Genomic DNA, 18,437 nt, shown 5'->3' with positions numbered 1-18,437 from the left:
AGGATGGATTTCTGCAGCTGTGTGTGGACTGTAGGGGACGGAGTAGAGAGATAATAGTGGCCTAGACCAGGGGTCCCCAAACTTTTTACACAAGGGGTCAGTTCACTGTCCCTCAGACCGTTGAAGGGCCGGACTATAAAAAAAAAACTATGACCAAATCCCTATGAACACTGCACATACCTTATTTTAAAGTAAAAAAACAAAACAGGAACAAATACAATATTTAAAATAAAGAACAAGTAAATTTAAATCAACAAACTGACCAGTATTTCAATGGGAACTATGCTCCTCTCACTGACCACCAATGAAAGAGGTGCCCCTTCCAGAAGTGCGACGGGGGCCGGATAAATGGCCTCAGGGGGCCGCATGCAGCCCGCGGGCGTAGTTTGGGGACCCCTGGCCTAGACTATGCTATGGAAGGAGGTGGCTCTGGCCAGTGAGGAGGGCTGCTGGGTCCATGACTACATCTGCTTTCCCCTGTGATGGAGATTATCAGTTTGGTTACTGACTCTGGTCTTGGAGACTGGGCTTCTGCAACCATTGTTCCACACCTTGTCACCTCTGCCCAGAAGCTGGTCCAAGCCCTTTGTTGTAACACATGACAGCGCGTCCCCGCGGGCAAGTCCAACACACTGAAGTCTGCACCACTGCCCCCCCCTCCAGGGTCCCCTGGGGCCCTGCCACGTGGGTCTCAGCCTTGCTGGGGTTCTCCCGGCTGCAGGCAGGATCCTTCGAGGCCTCGGATGTTCCCACAGCCCTCCCGGAGGCCCTCTCCACCTCGTGTTGCTCGGGCCCCAGCGGTCGCTAGGCTGCAGACTGGGGCTCCAGGCCAAGGCGCGCGCTAGAGGCGCTGGCTGTGGCGGCAACAACGCGCATGGCGGCGGAGTCCCGGCGTCCGTGGGCCCAGGCTCGCAGCGCATACGCCGTGAGCGAGGCACTGAGGTGCGGCGTGGACCGCCGGCGGGATCCGGCGCCTCAACCCAATGGGCTGGGCCCTGAAGAAGCCCGCGCTGCCGGTCGCCTGGCTCGCCTGAGGGGCCAGCTCCGGGCTGAGGCGGAGGCACGGGCCGACGCTCCCCGGTTACTGCGGCTGGTGGAACGCGTGGGGGCAGCGGAGGGGGCAGGGGCCAGAGCAGCGGGGGCTGGGGAGCGGGCAGACACGAGCAGCCGAGGCTCTGTGTGCTCGGTGTGCGGGGAACCACGCCTCGGGGCCACCTACCCAGCCGGCGTCCTGGAGGTGAGCGAGCAACGTCTGCAGGAGGGCCTGGCGGCCGTGCGTGCGGAGCTGGGCGCGGAGCTCGAGGCGCTGCGCACAGAGCTGCGGGCTGAGCTGGTCGCCCTGCGTGCGCTGCTGCCGCCCCAGCCATCGCCACGTCCACCCGTCCGCCGCGAGCCCCGTGCCGCCCCCCGCGCCGCGGCCCGCGGCCCCGCCCTGCTGCGGGCTCTTGGCACCGTGAACGCCCTGGCTGTGGTCACCCGGCCCACCGACGACGCCTCAGACGGACCCGTCAACAGCGGCACGAACCGGGCCTTGGCCCGGAAGAACCTCAAGAAGACGCCAGTGTCCCCCGGAGCCCCGCAGGGCGGCGGGGATTGAGGGAGGTTGCACCAAGGGTGGGCCAGGCGCAGTGCTGGAGGCGCCACTGGCTGGAGGGGCGAATGGACAGACCTGCCACCTCGCGGACCTGGTTCGGAGAGGAAGAGTTCTCCGACGCCGACGCCGACGTGCTAGCGCTCGGGTATTCGGGTGTGGCGGCTCAGATGGCGTCTGGGGAGTGCGGACAGCTCAACGCAGTGGTCACTTCTGGAGGCTGAGTTCGGGCTGGAGGAAGCGTGGAGCCGCTTTTGGCCTTAGAGCTGGGGAAGATTTGGGCCTGAGGTTTATCAGCTTTGGCGTAGAGCCGAGGGCTTGCGCAGGATGGACTCCTGGACTAGACGAGGTTGCAAGGTCGTCCCCCGCCCTCCCTTTGAGGAGGCAGGGCCTTCACGCACTGGGATAAAGAGTGTGACCCACACCAAGCAGCAGACACCAGGGATACATGGGCTGCTGGGACATTGTCACCTGGACTCAGTATCACTTGATCAATGTCACTCACACTCCACAGGCCACCAACTGGACAGTCCTGACTGGACTTCACTCTACTGACTGCCAGCCCCAGCCCCCCATAGAACAGCATGGCCTGGACACAGCCACATCTGGTCAGCAGCCACATCTGCATTTTTTTTTTTTTTTCAGAGACAGAGTCAGAAAGAGGGATAGATAGGGACAGACAGGAACAGAGAGAGATGAGAAGCATCAATCATTAGTTTTTTGTTGTGACACCTTAGCTGTTCATTGATTGCTTTCTCATGTGCCTTGACCACAGGCCTTTAGCAGACCGAGTAACCCCTTGCTCAAGCCAGCGACCCTGGGTCCAAGCTGGTGAGCTTTGCTCAAACCAAATGAGCCCACGCTCAAGTTGGCAACCTCAGGGTCTTGAACCTGGGTCCTCCGCATCCCAGTCAGGAGCTCTATCCACTGCGCCACTACCTGGTCAGGCCACACCTGCATTCTTAGCTTCACTTTGGACAGTGACACCCAGGACACTTATCTTTGCACTTAGCCTCACTATAGGCAGCCATCTGAATGTCAGTGTCTCTTCAGAAAGTGTCATGTACACTCAGACTCCACAGCCTAACCTCCCAGTGTCATCTACATGCAGTTTTAGCTATCCCTATGGCCAGGATCGACAGACGGCAGCCTGAAGTGGATTCTGGAGGCAGTGCTTCTCACCTCCTGGTCTCCAGGAAACATCTGGAGTCTTCATTTAACAGCTTGCAGTGACCGGGATTGGGGCCAGTTCAATTTTGAAATAAAATGTGTAATCTCAAGCTTTAGCAGCTGATGTTTTTAGACCCTGCTAGCTTTTCTTCCATCTGACCAGGGGATTCAGACATATGTGTAGGTTGTGAGTATGGATGACTTCTCTCTCTAGGGGTCCTGAATGGGGTTCTGAGACTATGGTAGGGTAGGACAGGGTTGGTTAGGGTGTTCCCCTTGTATGAATAGGCACATTAAGGCCTCAGTGGGTTTAAGGTAGGGATCCCACTTCTGTGGGAGGTGCAGTGTGTACTAGCCCCCCACCCTCGTGTCCCCAGCCACATGAAACCAAGGCCTCTCTGTGTATGGTTTATTGCAGGAACAAGGTTGCTTCTGGATTCTAGGGGCCACAGGCTAAGTTCCAGAACCAGTGGATCCCTGAACCACAGGCTTAGTTCCAGAACCAGTGGATCCCCGTTGGAAACAGGGAGGCAGTCAGACAGACTCCAGTGGAGTTCCAGAACCAGTGGATCCATGAGCAGGAGGGCTGGGGTCAGGTGGGGGGTGGGCTGTGGCACAGACCCTGCGGCCCCCTCCCCCAGGAGAGGCTGCTGCAAATTCTTCTTGAGTGGGTGCAGGACGAGAGCCCGGGGTCCCAGCGTGGGGCATAGTCTGGAACCAGGCCACGCTGATGGCTGAGCTGCTGGGAGTCGGAAGGACAGGTATGCACGCTTGCTTGTGTGTGTGTGTGTGTGTGCGCGCGTGCATCAGCCCCACCTGCGCACGACCAATGTGCACGATGTCCTTGAATGCTGTCCAGAGCACCGCAGACTCACAGCCGGGCGTGGTCGGCTAACCTGAGTAGTGATGATAATAGTGCGAGAGGCTGAGGCCCTGGCCGGTTGGCTCAGTGGTAGAGCGTCAGCCTGGCGTGCAGGAGTCCCGGGTTCGATTCCCAGCCAGGGCACACAGAAGGGCCCATTTGCTTCTCCACCCCTCCCCCTCTCCTTCCTCTCTCTCTCTCTTCCCCTCCCGCAGCCAAGGCTCAATTGGAGCAAAGTTGGCCCGGGCGCTGAGGATGGCTCTGTGGCCTCTGCCTCAGGCGCTAGAATGGCTCTGGTTGTAACAGAGCGACGCCCCAGATGGGCAGAGCATCGCCCCCTGGTGGGTGTGCGGGTGGATCCCGGTCAGGCGCATGCGGGAGTCTGTCTGACTGCCTCCCCGTTTCCAACTTCAGAAAAGTACAAAAAAAAAAAAAAAATTAGTGCGAGAGGCTGGAGGAGCTCTGCAGCAACGAGGCCAGTGGAAAGGTGGGTGCCAGAGTCACCGAGACTCTGGGAAGTGAGATTGGAACCAGCCTCCTTTGGCCCACATGCCAGGAGCAACCCAGGCTGCTCACTGCGGCGCAAACACGTTCTTCAGGCCTGACAAAATTAGCCCAGAAGTTGGTGTCAGAGCCCTGCTCCTGCGGAGGAGACTATGAAGTGTCCACTGGTCATGCACAGTTGGGGCTGATGCCCTGCAAGTCCCCATGCACCACCAGCAGCACAGCGAGGAAAGTGAGTGCGAAGACAGAGGACCACGTGGTGCAGAGGCTGGTGCAGCTGGCAGCTGTATATTTATTAGCTGGGTGGGCTCAAGGAATAGGTCAGAGGGGCAGTGCCCAGGCAGGGCTAACAGCAGGGGAGAGGGAGCTTCAGACTCCCAGGCTTTGATACCGGGGCTGTGTACCAGCAACAATTGCCATTTCCCAGTGCTAAAAGCTTCACGTGGATCCCAACTGCCTCAATTAACCCTCTCAGGAGTAGGAGCTATAAAGATGCCCATTTACAGATGAGAAAATGGAGGCTGGAGACTAGGAGTGACATGGCAAGGTCAAGGGCGGAAATTCAAGGGAGAATGTATCCTGAATATTAGTGTCCTTGACTCGAGGTGCTGGAATGGGGAGGGTGTAGGAGGGTCTCTCTTCTCAACCCCAAGACTAGATGTCCTTCCACCCACTCCCTTTGCTGACCAGATGTGCAATGGATCTCTAAACAGCCCCCTTGGGAGAACTACCCCAACAACAGGTCTCTGGGAAGCCACAGCTCACCCCAATCATCCAGCCCAGGTGGGGACTGAGCATCCTCAGCAGTCATGGCATGGACCCCAGGCAGGGGCTTGAGCCTCAACTCAGTTCGCTCTCCTGGAAACTGCCACACCAGGCGCAAGTATTCCCACCGGTGTGAGCATGACTGTACCAGCAAGTTGAGTGTGCAGGAGGTGGGAGATACGTCTGCACCCAGCACCTCTTTCCAATCCCAAAGGCTGAGCTCTTTCCACTTCTATGAATGGGGCAGGTCCCCTGTGAATGGAGCTGTCCCCGGTGCTGAGCACCCAGGGTGCTGACAGCCTACCGTCCCACAGATGTGTCCAAAAGTGAGCGACCATCTCCTGAAAGCTCCTATTCCCGCCAAGTGACACAATGGCTCCTTTCATAACCTTGATCCCTTCCCTAACCCGGCTATGGCCAGGAGGCTGGGTTAGGAAGGTGAGAGCACAAGAGCCTGCCCAAAGTTGAGTCTCTAGAGTGCCCTCTTGTGCCACAGCACATACTAGAAAATTATTGAAAGCACCACTGCCCGAGAAAAGGGACAGAGGGGTCTCAGAGACCCAAGCCTGCCCCTGGTTCCACAGATGGACAAATTCCCCTCCCCCCATCTCCACACCTGTGTCTCAGCTCCAGTGTGGCCAGAGCCTCCCCTCCCCCAACATGGGTCACACCAAGGGCTGACTACACTTCTTCCAGAACACAAATTTATTTGGCATTTGGATGAAATGGTTCTCACAGCATCTTAAGGATTAGTGCCAACCCAATCAAAAATAAACCCAAACTAAAAACCCTTAGTGAAAGGAAAACATATATAAAACAGGCAGAGACATTGTACAGATTTGACTCCCAGGTCGGGTCCTGGGGGAGGAGGCCCCTCCCAAAACCATAGGCCATTCCTCTGGAGGCCCAGTGTGCATGGGGTTGGGGTCCTCTTACAGGAACACAAGCATCTTAGCCAGGGTAGGACCATGGAGCACAATCAGATCTTAACAAAGAAGCCAAAGTCAGAGGAGAAGACCACAGCTTTCCCCTTGATTCCCTCACAACCATATTCAAGCAGAGTTCAGCTTCTAGAGACACAGTGGGCAGCAGGCAGCCTTCTACCTAGCCCAAGGATGCTAATGGGCTGAGCCACCTTGGACAGAACCCTGGCCAGACACAGGCCCACCTTCTCCTTAGTACCTCCTGCATGCCTGTCTCCAGCAGTCCTTCAGTTTGCAAAGGAAGTCCCCCAGTCCAACACAGTGCCAGCCACCCAGACTGATACACACAGTTGAGGCCTGGGCCAGAGACATTGGGATAGGGGGACCCTGTGCTGTGGTCATTTCAAAGCAGGCCTGCTCAGGACCCTCACCCAGCACCACTGAGACATAACAGCTGCTCTGGAACTCAGCTGCCCTGCGCCCAGCACACATGCCATTCTCAAGGAAGCAGCAAGAGGAACACACACTCTGCCTCCTGCAGGTGGAGCTCACAGTTCAGTGACAAAACTCACACCACTAGTCAGCCTTGTGGGCAACTCAAGAATCTCATTTCATATTGGAAGAACAAAATGGGTTTCCAACTGAAGTGTGAGAATGTGCCTAGAACTGGGCTGTGCCTTGGAGGTCTGTTATCACAGAGCCCCACTTCAAGTCAGCTCTCCCCTTGCTGCACACTGGTCTGGAAAGGTTGAAAGGGGGACCAGGAGCAGGGCTCTGTGCTCTCAGAATAGGCACAGACCAGGCCATGCCTCAGTGCCACCCAGAGGCCATGGCAGATCCAGGAAATCGACTGAGTTTTCATGTACCAAACCACCTGCAAACACTTGAACACACACACACACACACACACACACACAAAGATCTACACATTCAACGTAGAAAAGTATGGATGTGCTAAATAATCGCACAGAACCCACTTAATCTCCAAACCTCAGAAATGCTAAAAGCCTGGTGTCAGGAGACAAGACCACTGCCCAGGAGTAGGCAACAGGGTCCCTTGATCAAAAGGCCCATGGACAGGGCACCCAGCACCCTGTGCTGCAGAGGACAGGAAGGTGGCATGCAGCCACTGGGCACTTGGCTCTAGCGGTGGCGTGCAAGAAGTGGACTTTCAGGAAGTGAACACAGCCCAGGACGTTAATTTCAGCCACCCTCCCCCCCAAAGAAACAGCCCTTTATGGCACAAAAAAGGTAGGGTGGACGCAGGCCAGGCCCAGGGGCAAATTCAATAGAAAGAGGGCTCCAGAGGGTAACAGATAGGAGCCAGCTTAGCCCCCACACCCCAGGGGAGGATCCAGGGCCAGGACACTCATGCATGGCTACAGGCCTCAGCCCAACTCCAGAGCTGCCTCCTGGGGTCGCCATGCACAACAATGTTGGGGAGATATCTGTAGGACTAGGGATAGGGCTTTCTGGCACAAAACTGGGCTTTGCAGAGCCCAGCTGGAAAGACAGAATAGAGTTCAATCTCCTTCCAAGCTCCCCTTCTTAGGGCCTTGGGCACCAGAGCCCCTGGCCAGCCTCCAGCCTGGGCAGGGTCATCTTTAATGTTCAAGCTAGACCTGTGGGAGTCCATCCCAGAACAGCCATTATAGCAGCCTCCAGGCCATACGCCCTGAAGCAGACCCACTGCCCAGACAATCCTGACAGTCCACAAACAATGGTGCCTGGAAGAGCCTTCCTGAGCAGTGGCCAGCAAGGCGCATCATGGCAGTTCTGGGTTTCGTGGCTAGGCGGTAGCCTCCTCTGCATGATATGCTGCTGCAAGCAGGCCCATCAAAGCCAGGTGTAGTTAGGCCCCCACCCAGGCCCACAGTGCCTTCTTTGTTCCCTATTTCTGAAACGTGTGGTATGAACCTTTGTCATTCTTTTGTCCCTTAAAAAGAGAGTGACTCAAAGCTATGCATGTTTTTGAAGCCTTCAAGGAGACTTGGTGCAAGTGCTCACTCCCTTGGGAGACTGGTACAGTCTCTAAGCACACATGCACATCTTCGGGGGTGGTAGTGGTGGTGTGTGCAGCAGTGCAGCTGGGTCCAGCTCACACTGGGGCCCTTCAAGTCTCCATGGGAATCAATTTTTTTAACAGCAAACAGGTGCTCCATGCCTCTTGGGGCCAAGGACTGGTCATCCTCTACACCACAGTATTCAGGGAACTGCGGCTGTGGCAGCCACTGCCTGGCAGTGCCTCGGTGGCTGGGGGGTTCCCACTCTGGGCAGGGTCGGGGGGCACGAGCAGGGCGCTGCTGCTGTCGGCTGAGTCTTCCAGGTCTGCCAGGGAGACCCCTGCGGCAGGCAGAGGCTGCTCCAGGCGCCGGGACGATGCACCTTCACTGTCACCATCCCTTGGGGTTGGGAGGCTAGCCTCTGCTGGCTCAAAAGCATCATCATCTGCAGGAGACAGAGGGGTGTCAGTCAGCAGGGTGGTGGGTTTGGCGTGAGGAAAGAGGGTGGGGAGACAGAACCAGGGAATGCTTCTCTCACCTGAACGCTCCCACCAAAGTTGGAGCTCTGCTGTGCTCACCCCTCCCCCTCACCACGACTGCAGGCTGTCATGGTACAAGGTGTAGGGGACAGTCATGAACAAGCCCAGAGTGTGGTGGGGGGCAAATGCTTTGACAGAGTCAGGAGAACAAAGGTAAAAGATAAGGAAACCCTCTCAGACTGAGTGGGGGTTGAACCATGGCTCACATGACATTACTGTGCGTTACTGGGCCCCAGATAGGCAGATTCACAGCCCCCAGACCAGGAGCTGCAGCTGGAATATGGGAACAAGACCGTTCGTTCACAGCATGAGATGGGGCCAGAGCACGCAGCCCTTCAAATTGCGCAGGGGTCTGCAGAAAGCTCTGGTCTGACAGATGCTCTGGGGCAGCTCACACACTCTGGTGTGCCTGCTCTATATCATCATAGGCTCACTCTTCCAGCCCAGGGCACCGGGCCCACTATGTGCCCCTGTCCTGGCTGACTCCCCCTGATCCCAGCAGTCCTGCTGTCCTGTCCTAGGACCATCTGCTCCACTACAGCCTGGTCTGTGGAGGGGCTAGGCACCCAGCAGCATCCCTGGGAAGTTTGTTCTACCCTGTTCCCCTGACAGCAGATGGTGACAATCTATCCTGAGGGCCGGGGTCATATCCAAACTTCTCCAGCCCACACAGACCAGGAGCGGTGTTCGGTAACCAAATGAACAAAGAGAACAAAGAACACAGCAGTGCTGGCCTCACAATGCCATTCTACTGTGCTTTGTGGGCAGAGCCAGCTGCCCTGGGGTGGGTGCTGCCTGCAATATCTGGTGGGGGTATGTGTGGGTCACAGGGGGTAACATAAAGGGAAAAGGTGGTAGCCCTGGCCGGTTGGCTCAGTGGTAGAGCGTCGGCCTGGCGTGCAGAAGTCTCGGGTTCGATTCCCGGCCAGGGCACACAGGAGAAGTGCCCATCTGCTTCTCCACCCCTCCCCTTCTTCTCTGTCTCTCTCTTCCCCTCCCGCAGCGAGGCTCCATTGGAGCAAAGATGGCCCGGGCGCTTGGGATGGCTCCTTGGCCTCTGCCCCAGGCGCTAGAGTGGCTCTGGTCACAACAGAGCGACACCCTGGAGGGGCAGAGCATCGTCCCCTGGTGGGCAGAGTGTCGCCCCCTGGTGGGCGTGCCGGGTGGATCCCGGTCGGGCGCATGCGGGAGTCTGTCTGACTGTCTCTCCCGGTTTTCAGCTTCAGAAAAAGAAAAAAAAAAAAAAAAAAAAAAAAGGGAAAAGGTGGGACATCTGCACTGCACACCAGAGACAGGAATAGGGACAAGACAGGTAATGGGCAAGGCACCTGCAATTCCTTCTTTGCTGCACAGCCCTGGGAGCAACATACTCAAGTAACTTGCCCAACATCACAGAGCCAGTGTTTTCTTCCCATGTCACAAGCTGCCTCAGGACACAAAAGAATGTCACCGTGGTGTCTCTTCAGCTCACCACACATGCACATGTCTTTACAGCCCATGACTGCCAATGCCTGGTCCCCAGCTCTCCACAGAGCCAGAGTTGGGTGTGGAGAGCTGTTTGCTAATAGGTGTTCCTAGGCAGAGGCAAGAGGCAGTGTGGCCACTGTCAGCGGTCATCTACATGTGCAAACCTGGGAAAGAACCTGTCCAACAGGTGGCAGTTCCACTTTAAAGGGAAAACCAGAGAGCAACAGAAGGCTGGGAAGAAGCGGGGTTCACAACTCTGTGCACGAGGAGGACCCCCAGGCCTCCAGGCCTGCAGGCCAGGTGCTTGGTGACAGGCTGCTCCCTTTCCCTGTAGGGGAAGCACCTGCAGGGTCGTAGAACACACTGTCAGGGTTGATGGAGGCCTCGTATGGTGGTGGTGGGTCATCAGGTTGGTCAATATCTGGGTACTTGTACGCAGTGTAGGGGGGCGGAGGGTCATGGAAGTGGAAAGTCCCGCCTTCTCCATCATCAGAAAGGTGTAGTGGAGTTAGGCCTGTGCCGAACCCATCTGGGCCATAATCAAAGCCGGGAATCCTCCGGCCAAGGTTGAAGTGGTGCACTGGGCAATGGAAATGAGAAAGAAGCAACAGGATCATGTCACTCAGATGCACTGCTCAGCTCGTGAGCCCCACCTCCCCCAGCCCAGGGTGCCTGACATTCCGACTGTCACAATGCTGTGGCTAGCTGCCTGCCGCCTGCCTGTCAGCCTTATCATGCCCACTAGAGCCCTGAAACTCACTCAGGCCCCTTCCTATTAGTATATCCCCGCCCATCACCCATGCGCAACAAGTCTGCCTGCTGTGTTCCAGCCCTCACCACACCCCTCCAGCTCGAATATGTTTTTGGCTGTCTGACCCACGACTGCCTTGGGAGTTCTGCCCTCCCTGCAGCTCAGTAAGAATCGAGGAAGGTCTTGGGAAAAACCTTGTTGGCCCACACTAATGTGGGGACCTCAGACCTTATCTGGGCTCCTGGGAGACACCAAGGTCCCTCACTGAAGCTGTTGAGGGCCCCCTTAGCATTCTTGCCACCATGATTCTGAATCTTCCCCTGCCTGCCTGCACCTGTCCTGCGCCGTCCACACAGGACTGGGAAGCCCAGCTTGCTCACTGACATAGGGAGAGGGGTGATTTCAGAAGCTGTGTTGGGGGCATAAGCCACAGCAGGTAAACTGAACTGAGGAGGGTGAGTTGCACTCTTTAAGCTGCTTTCAGCCATGGATGGACATCTGCTGCTCCTTCTCCTGGCTGAGGCCAGAGTGTTTCAACTGTCGTGCTGGTCTGTGAAAGAGTTAACTACCCCAATGTTATGTAAATATCATAGACCCAGTGATCTTAGTTGAATTTGCTTATGCTCAGGGTGATTTTGCCTTAGTGATTCCCAAAATAATTCTCCTGTTTCCCAAATGTAAAAGGTTAAAAACTACTGGCCTAGGCCATCCTGCTTCAGAGGGCTGGGGAGCCCAGGGTCAGCTGGCATTGGAAGTATGTCCTTCCTCCATACACCCATGGTCTCTGATTTTGGGTTCCGCAAAGAGCTCCTCTAGTGCCCAAGTGTGCACTCACCCAGGAGCAGATAGGTGGGTTGGACAGGACAACTCTGGCACCCTCCATCAGGCCTTCCCCTTCTCCCTGCCCCTTCCTGCTTCTGCTTCCTGTGTCCCCATTCCTCCTGGGGACACAGCCAGAGGCAGGCCTGCACTGTGGCTGTCATAGGCAGGGATTGGGGCACTCACAGTTTGCTCCAATCAGAGACTCGATGCGCTCCCGGCGTCTCTGGCGTAGCCGGTGGACCATGAAAAGCAGCAGGGACAGGATGAGGAAGGAGGAGATGCAGCTAACAATGAGACGCATCCCACTGGCCATAGAGTCGAACAGGCTATTCCCATCTGTTAGAGGCAAAGGAAAGAAACCCACTGCTCTCAGAAAAGGTCCTGCTTGACCAGCAACGGCACAGTGGATAGAGAATTGACCTGGGATGCTGAGGACCCAGGTTTGAAACCCCAAGGTCGCTGGTTTGAGCAAGGAGTCACAGGCTTGGTTGGAGCCCCAGATCAAGGCACATATGAGAAAGCAATCAATGAATAACTAAGGTGCCACAACTAAGAGTTGATGCTTCTCATCTCTCTCCCTTCCTGTCTGTCTGTCAATCCTGTCTGTACTTTGTCCCTGTCTCTCTCTCTCGCTGTTAAAAAAAAAAAGTCCTGACCCCAGGTGCTTAGTGCTATGAGAAGGCCATTCCCCCCAACCAACCCCCCCAACTACCTGGGCAAGGTAACTCACTTTCTGATTCAATCTTATGATGGCAGAAATGAAAACCTGAAAATAAAATACTGTGATAACACCATATCAGAGAAGCAGATAATGGGCCAGGAAAAATTTTTTGATGTGACAAGGGTGATACACCCCTCTGCCTGCTTCAAATGTCATGAGAGCCCCATTTCTGCTCAGAGAGGTGGCTGGGCCTCACCTAGCTCATGTGTTGGGCGACCAAACACCTTCCTTTAAGAGCTGCAGGCCTAGCCCTGGCCTGGTATCTCAGTTGGTTAGAGCAATGTCCTGATATGCCAAGGGTGTGGGTTTGATCCCTGGTCAGGCCACACACAACAATCAATTCAGGGTGGGGGGGAAGGGGATACATAAATGAGTGGAGCAGCAAAATCAATGTTCTTCTCTCTTTACCTTTCTTTCTGAAAATCAATTAAAAAAACAAAAAGAGCTATAGGCTTGATATCTCCTGTGTGCAAGTATCTAGGATGCCTGGTAAGCAAGGAAGCCATCTTCTGAGACTGGCATTTCTAAGAGAGCGAATGAGATGAAAATTGTGCTCAGCATGCCCAGGGAGGAGCAACCCCTGCAGAGACCACATGCCTTTCTCCAGGTACTCAGTGCACACCCTCTTGCTCCAACTGAGGAAAACTCATCAATGTCACCATCCTCACTGAGCATCCATACTTCTGAGAATTAGACAGTAGCGCCATGTGTAATTCTAAATTACATGAAGTGCACTGAACACAGTGGAGCAAGGTAATGGGGAGGTGTGTCCTGTGAGGTGGCAGTAGGGAGGGCCTTCCTGAAGACATGGGGAGGGCCCAAGGGCAGGGGACCAGGGCACAGATAGGTCGGGGCTAGGTCTCTGCATTTTATTCTCACGTGACAAGAAGCCTTTTGTCACGTGATCTGGAGTGAGGAGTGTTGCCTCTGGAGGGATCTGGCTCCACAGTGCCGCATGGAGGAAGGCCGAAGGGGAAGGAGTATAAGAGCATCAGAGAAGTCAGTGAGGAGGTATCAGCAGGGAAATAACAGTGGCCTGGACTAGGGGTGGTGACAAAGGAGAAGTGACAGCATGGGATCCAGCTATATTCAGATTTACAGATGGGCCTGGAGTGGCTGCCATCTGAAGTGACTGTTGGGGAAGGACGGTTAGCCCAGGGCCTTGTCTCACAAATAATAAGACTACTGCAGCTACAGAGGAACTCGTCATCTCAATCCTTATATCACAATAGAGAAACACCCCTCCCCATCTGACACCAGCCCCAGACACACATGTGAAGGCAAGCACTCTCAAAGGCACGTGCTGACCTTCACTACACAGCATGAGTGATGGGCCCAGAGGCACTCCACCGACGCCACAGCCCAGCCACAGCTCTGTTGGTGAGTGTGCAGGGGAAGAGGCTATGGAGATGCTCACTCTACTGTCCAGGAAGCTTGTACCTCCCTCAGTCTTTCCCAGATCCCCCTGTGCCCGCCCCATACCCCCCACCTATCCCTTTCGCTAGGATGTGAGAGCCCAGAAGCTACAAGAGGGGCTTGATAGGAGGTGCCAAATAGAATAGGGCTGTACACCTGGCTGCAGCATCTAGCACCTCCCTGCTGCCTCACAACCCTACAACAGAGAAACGGGCTCTCTACAGAGAGAACTAAGGCTCAGACCTGGGCTCCAACCCCATCAGGGTACTTCCCAGAGTTCTCTGCCCCTCTCCAGCATCCAGCAGTGCTTGAATGTGGAGGCCAAAGTCACCTGGAGCCCTGTAGGTGATAAGGGAGGAGGGTGAGGATGTGGCTCCTACTGGGCTCCCAGAGTTCCTGTTTACAGCCCCCATCCTCCTTTGCCCACCAGTGGCTGTTCTAATTCTTAACCTTCCCACACCCCACTTCTCCCAACCCTCTCTGTTGGTGGGGAGCACAACATTTATTGGAGTGTGTCCAGCACTGCCAAGGGCTCAGCTTGCTTTTGGCACTCACCATCTAGAGGGATGGGGAGGAGAGACACGGGAAGCAACTCCTCACATAGCGATGAACCTGGGCCACAGTCTGAGGCTGAGAAAGCTGAGGTTATGTCCCTGCTGTTGGCCAGCTCCATGGTGGACCTGGTATTCCACAGCAGCTTCAGTAGAGAGCTGGAGTCTGGACTGCACCCAATATCTCAGGGCAGAGGCAGTGGGGTTCTAGAGCCCAGCTCTGTGGTGGGCACTTGCCTCACTCTCCAGCCTGGCGTTATTTTATTTTGTTTTTTAATTTATTTACTGATTTTAGAGAGAGACAGAAAAACATCAATCTGTTTCTGTATGTTCCCTAACCAGAGATTGAACTGGAACCCTTTGAGTATCAGGAGTATCAGGATGAGGTTCCAACCAACCGAGCCATCTGGCCAGGGCAGCCTAGCATTCTTAAGTCCCAGGTGATGTGGTCCTTCTGGCTAAACTTACTGGGGCTGCAGCTAGAGGGCACTCTGTCATGGGCCCCAGAGCCCCAGACCACACAGTATAGAGTCAGGCACAGTGACTAAGCCCCTGGACACTAGATCAGGGGTTCTTACCTGGGGTAACTCTGTATACCCCACCCCCACCCAGGGGACATTTAGCAATGTCTGGAGACACTTTTGGTCATCACCAGGCACATGTGGAAGTACTACTGGCATCTGGTAGGCAGAGGCCAGGGATGCTGCTCATCCTGCTGTGCATAAGAAACCCCACAGCACAGTGTCTGGCCCCAAATGTTAGCACTGGAGACACCTTGCCTCACCCAGTTGCTCACTGGGGTTTCTCTCAGCTGAGAGATGATGCTCTTGGGACAAGGTATGAAGGAAGAGGACTTGTACTGGCCAAGTGCCTATGATGTGATAACCATTTCCAGGTCCTTTCACCTAGATGAGATGGATCACTAGCACCATGTCACAGAATAATGGAGCCAGAAAGTGGTCCTGGGAATACAGGGCTGAGGGGATAAGGGAGAGGCATCAGGAGAGGAGTGACCTGCAGCCCTTGGAAGCAGGAGGCCTTTGCATAGGAGGACTGTCAATACCCACCTTGTGACAGCCCCATGGGGCGGTCCCAAACTATCATCCCTGGAGTCACTTCACAGCCAACACAGGTTCCAGTGTGAGAAGCCAGGCTCCTCGAGTCCTCCTACTACTCTTGCTGGCCCACCAGCTTCTGTGCCAGTGCAGATAGCCAGAGCTCACTCTTGCCTTCCAATTACGGGGCCAGAAAGCTAACCCAAAGTTGCATTTACTGGTGACAATGCTTCTGAAGTGAATATGTGGGAAGGATATATTCTCTCACCAATTATCTGCTTTTCATGGTATCTCTGATCCTCTCCCAATTTCAAAAAAACACTTCGTCCCTGCCTGTGGGAGAAAGTCCATCAGCCTAGAAGGCTGCTGACATGTCTGTTAATTGGTAGGTAGTTAAGAGATCCCAGGGAGGCACTTAAAGTAGCATTCCCTGTGTAATTACCAACTTAAGCATCTCATTCATTCATTCATTCATTCATTCATTCATTCATTGAGAGAGACAGGAAGGGAGAGAGATGAGAAGGGAGAGAGATGAGAAGCATCGCTTGCTTTAGTTCACTTTGCTTCTCATACGTGCCTTGACTGGGGGGCTCAAGCTGAGCTAGTGACCCCTTGCTCAAGCCAGCGACCTTTGGGCTCGAGTCAGTGACCTTAGGACCTTGGTGTCCCAAGTCAATGCTCTATCCACTGCACCACCTCCGGACAGGCCCAACTCTTAATTAGTTCTAAAATAAACCCAAGGACATGGTCAAGGCCCCGATCATCCCTCCACAGTGGTCATTAGGAAGTAGCATATCCTAGAGCCAAGCCACCTGCAGTTAGAACAAAAAGAAGAGAGCACTTTCACAGGAGCCAGAGGCCAACCCACGGTCCCTAGGGACCCTTGACATGGCTAGTCCCTCCATGGAGCTCTGGACCATACAAGACAGGGCTGTCTTTAGAGCTGCTAGTCCTTAGCTAGCCCTATGCCACAGATAGAGGACACATCTGCTAAAGATGCTGTTGGAACTAAAGGTGCCCTGAAGTCCACCTGGTCTGACCCTTGGTCTGATGCCTGAATCATCACCAGTCTTCTCCAGCCTGAATGTGAAGAGCTCTACAATGTCACTGATCTTGATTACATGGAAATGGCTCCAAATTTCTACCAGAGATAGCAGGTGGGGCAGAAGCTCAGTTAGAATCAAAGGCTGGTATCCTGGACCCTAACACGTGCTCTGCTATAGGCTGCTACACAGCTGGGCACTTTACATCCTTCTATCTCACAGCTGTGTGCCCCAGGGATGCTCCAGGAAACCCTTGCAACAGGAGGGGAGAATACCGGGAGAATTGCAGTCAGGTGGAGTTAGCCTATCCACTAGGTATGATAACTCACATGGATTCAATTTGTCTCCCTAATGACCACTATTGATCATCCTTGCATGTGCTTGACTGCTTGTATTTTGATCATTTTTTAAAGGGTAGTTTGTTTTTTTAGGTGAAAGGAGTGAAGATAGACAGACTCCCACATGTGCCCTGACCAGGATCCACCCGGCAACCCCTGTCTAAGGCCAGTGCTCAAATCAACTGAGCTATTTTTAGCACCAGAGGCTGATCACTTGGACCAACTGAGCTATCCTCAGTGCCTGGGGCCACGGTCACTTCTCGTGTGCCTTGACCAGGAATCAAACCCAGGACACCCATATGCTGGGCTGATACTCTATCCACTCACTGAGCCACCAGCTAGGGTCCATTTTCTTTTTTCTCAAAATCATTTATTTTTCAATTATAGTTGACACAAAATAATATATTACTTTAAGGTATAAAATTCAGTGATTAGACAGATATTTATATAACTTATGAAGTGATCACCCCAATAAATCTAGCTACCATCTGACACTATACACATTATAATACTGTTGACTGTATTCCCTCTGTTGGACTTGACATTCCCATGACTATTCTGTAACTACTAATTTGTACTTCCTAATTTCTTGATTTTTTTTTAACCCAGCTGAAACGTTCTCTGCATCTGTGAGTTTGTTTCTGTTTTATTGCTTATTTTCTTTTGAATCCACATATAGATGAAATCATTTGGCATCTTTCTCTGTCTGACTTATTTCAATCAGCAGAGTACCCTCTAGGTCCATCCAAGTTGTTGCAGATGGCAAGATTTCATTCTTTTTATGGCTGAATCATTCCACTGTATATATACACCACTTCTTGATCCATTAATCTATTGATGGACATTTAGGTTACTTCCATGCCATGGCTATGATAAATAATGCTGCAATAAACATATAGATGCATATGTCTTTTCGATTTGGGGTTTTTGGTTTCTTTGGATAAATACCCAAAAGTGGAACTGCTGGGTCCTTATTTGTCTTGTTTTGAAGTCTATTTTGTCTGATTTAAGTATTGGTATCCTATGTAAGTATTGCTATCCTAGCAATTTTTTTTCATTTCCATTTCTTTTTAAATTTTTTTTACAGAGACAGAGAGTCAGAGAGAGGGATAGATAGGGACAGACAGACAGGAACAGAGAGAGATGAGAAGCATCAATCATCAGTTTTTCGTGCCAACACCTTAGTTGTTCATTGATTGCTTTCTCATATGTGCCTTGACCGTGGGCCTTCAGCAGACCGAGTAACCCCTTGCTCGAGCCAGCGACCTTGGGCCCAAGCTGGTGAGCTTTGCTCAAACCAGATGAGCCCGCGTTCAAACTGGTGACCTCAGGGTCTCGAACCTGGGTCCTCCGCATTCCAGTCTGATGCTCTATCCACTGCGCCACCGCCTGGTCAGGCTTATTTCCATTTTAATGAAATATCTTTTTCCATCCCTTTACTTTCAGTCTGTCTATTTCTATCTAAAGTGACTCTCTTGTAAACAGAGTATATAAGGGACTTGTTTTCTTATCCATTCAGTAACTCTATAACTTTTGATTGGAGTATTTAATCCACTTGCATTTAAAGTAATTGTTGATAAGCATGTACCTACTGCCATTTATTATTCATATTTTTCCCCCTTCTTCTTCTTCTTAAAGAAGGCCTTTGACATTTCTTGTAATATTAGTTTGGTGGTGATAAACTCCTTTAGTTTTTTCTTATCTGGGGAACTCTTTTTTTATTTTTTATTTTATTTATTTTTTTACAGAGACAGTCAGAGAGAGGGATAGACAGGGACAGACAGACAAGAATGAAGAGATGAGAAGCATCAATCATTAGTTTTTCGTTGCACATTGCGACATCTTAGTTGTTCATTGATTGCTTTCTCATACGTGCCTTGACCGTGGGCCTTCAGCAGACCGAGTTACTCCTTGCT

At 53.2% G+C, this 18,437-nt stretch overlaps 2 protein-coding genes across 5 annotated transcripts in view; one reads left to right on the top strand and one right to left on the bottom strand.

Annotated features, from left to right (window-relative positions):
- Positions 1-800: 800 nt before the first annotated feature.
- Positions 801-2,863, top strand: LOC136392791 (protein FAM246B-like). Its single transcript, XM_066365396.1, has one exon. It carries the CDS (start codon positions 875-877, stop codon positions 1,595-1,597), a length of 723 nt encoding a protein of 240 aa, XP_066221493.1. The 5' UTR covers positions 801-874; the 3' UTR covers positions 1,598-2,863.
- Positions 2,864-5,579: 2,716 nt separating this feature from the next.
- DGCR2 (DiGeorge syndrome critical region gene 2) overlaps positions 5,580-18,437 on the bottom strand; it is a 76,902-nt gene continuing 64,044 nt past the window's right edge. For all 4 annotated transcript variants that reach the window (XM_066365391.1, XM_066365393.1, XM_066365392.1 and 1 more), the window contains 3 exons: positions 11,581-11,733; positions 10,168-10,404; positions 5,580-8,263 (listed from right to left, as the gene is read on the bottom strand). In XM_066365391.1, the coding sequence (XP_066221488.1) occupies positions 8,007-8,263; positions 10,168-10,404; positions 11,581-11,733 (647 nt within the window). In that variant the 3' untranslated portion in view covers positions 5,580-8,006. The remainder of the gene's footprint in view (positions 8,264-10,167; positions 10,405-11,580; positions 11,734-18,437) is intronic.

Source organism: Saccopteryx leptura, chromosome 2 (genome assembly GCF_036850995.1).
Source record: "Saccopteryx leptura isolate mSacLep1 chromosome 2, mSacLep1_pri_phased_curated, whole genome shotgun sequence".
Classification (NCBI taxonomy): Eukaryota; Metazoa; Chordata; class Mammalia; order Chiroptera; family Emballonuridae; genus Saccopteryx; species Saccopteryx leptura.
The sequence above is the reverse complement of the archived record's forward strand: the minus strand, read 5'-3'. Positions and strand labels throughout refer to the sequence as shown.

Excerpts from the sequence above, each read along its gene's own strand:
- LOC136392791 (XM_066365396.1), top strand. The coding sequence starts at position 875 with ATGGCGGCGGAGTCCCGGCGTCCGTGGGCCCAGGCTCGCAGCGCATAC.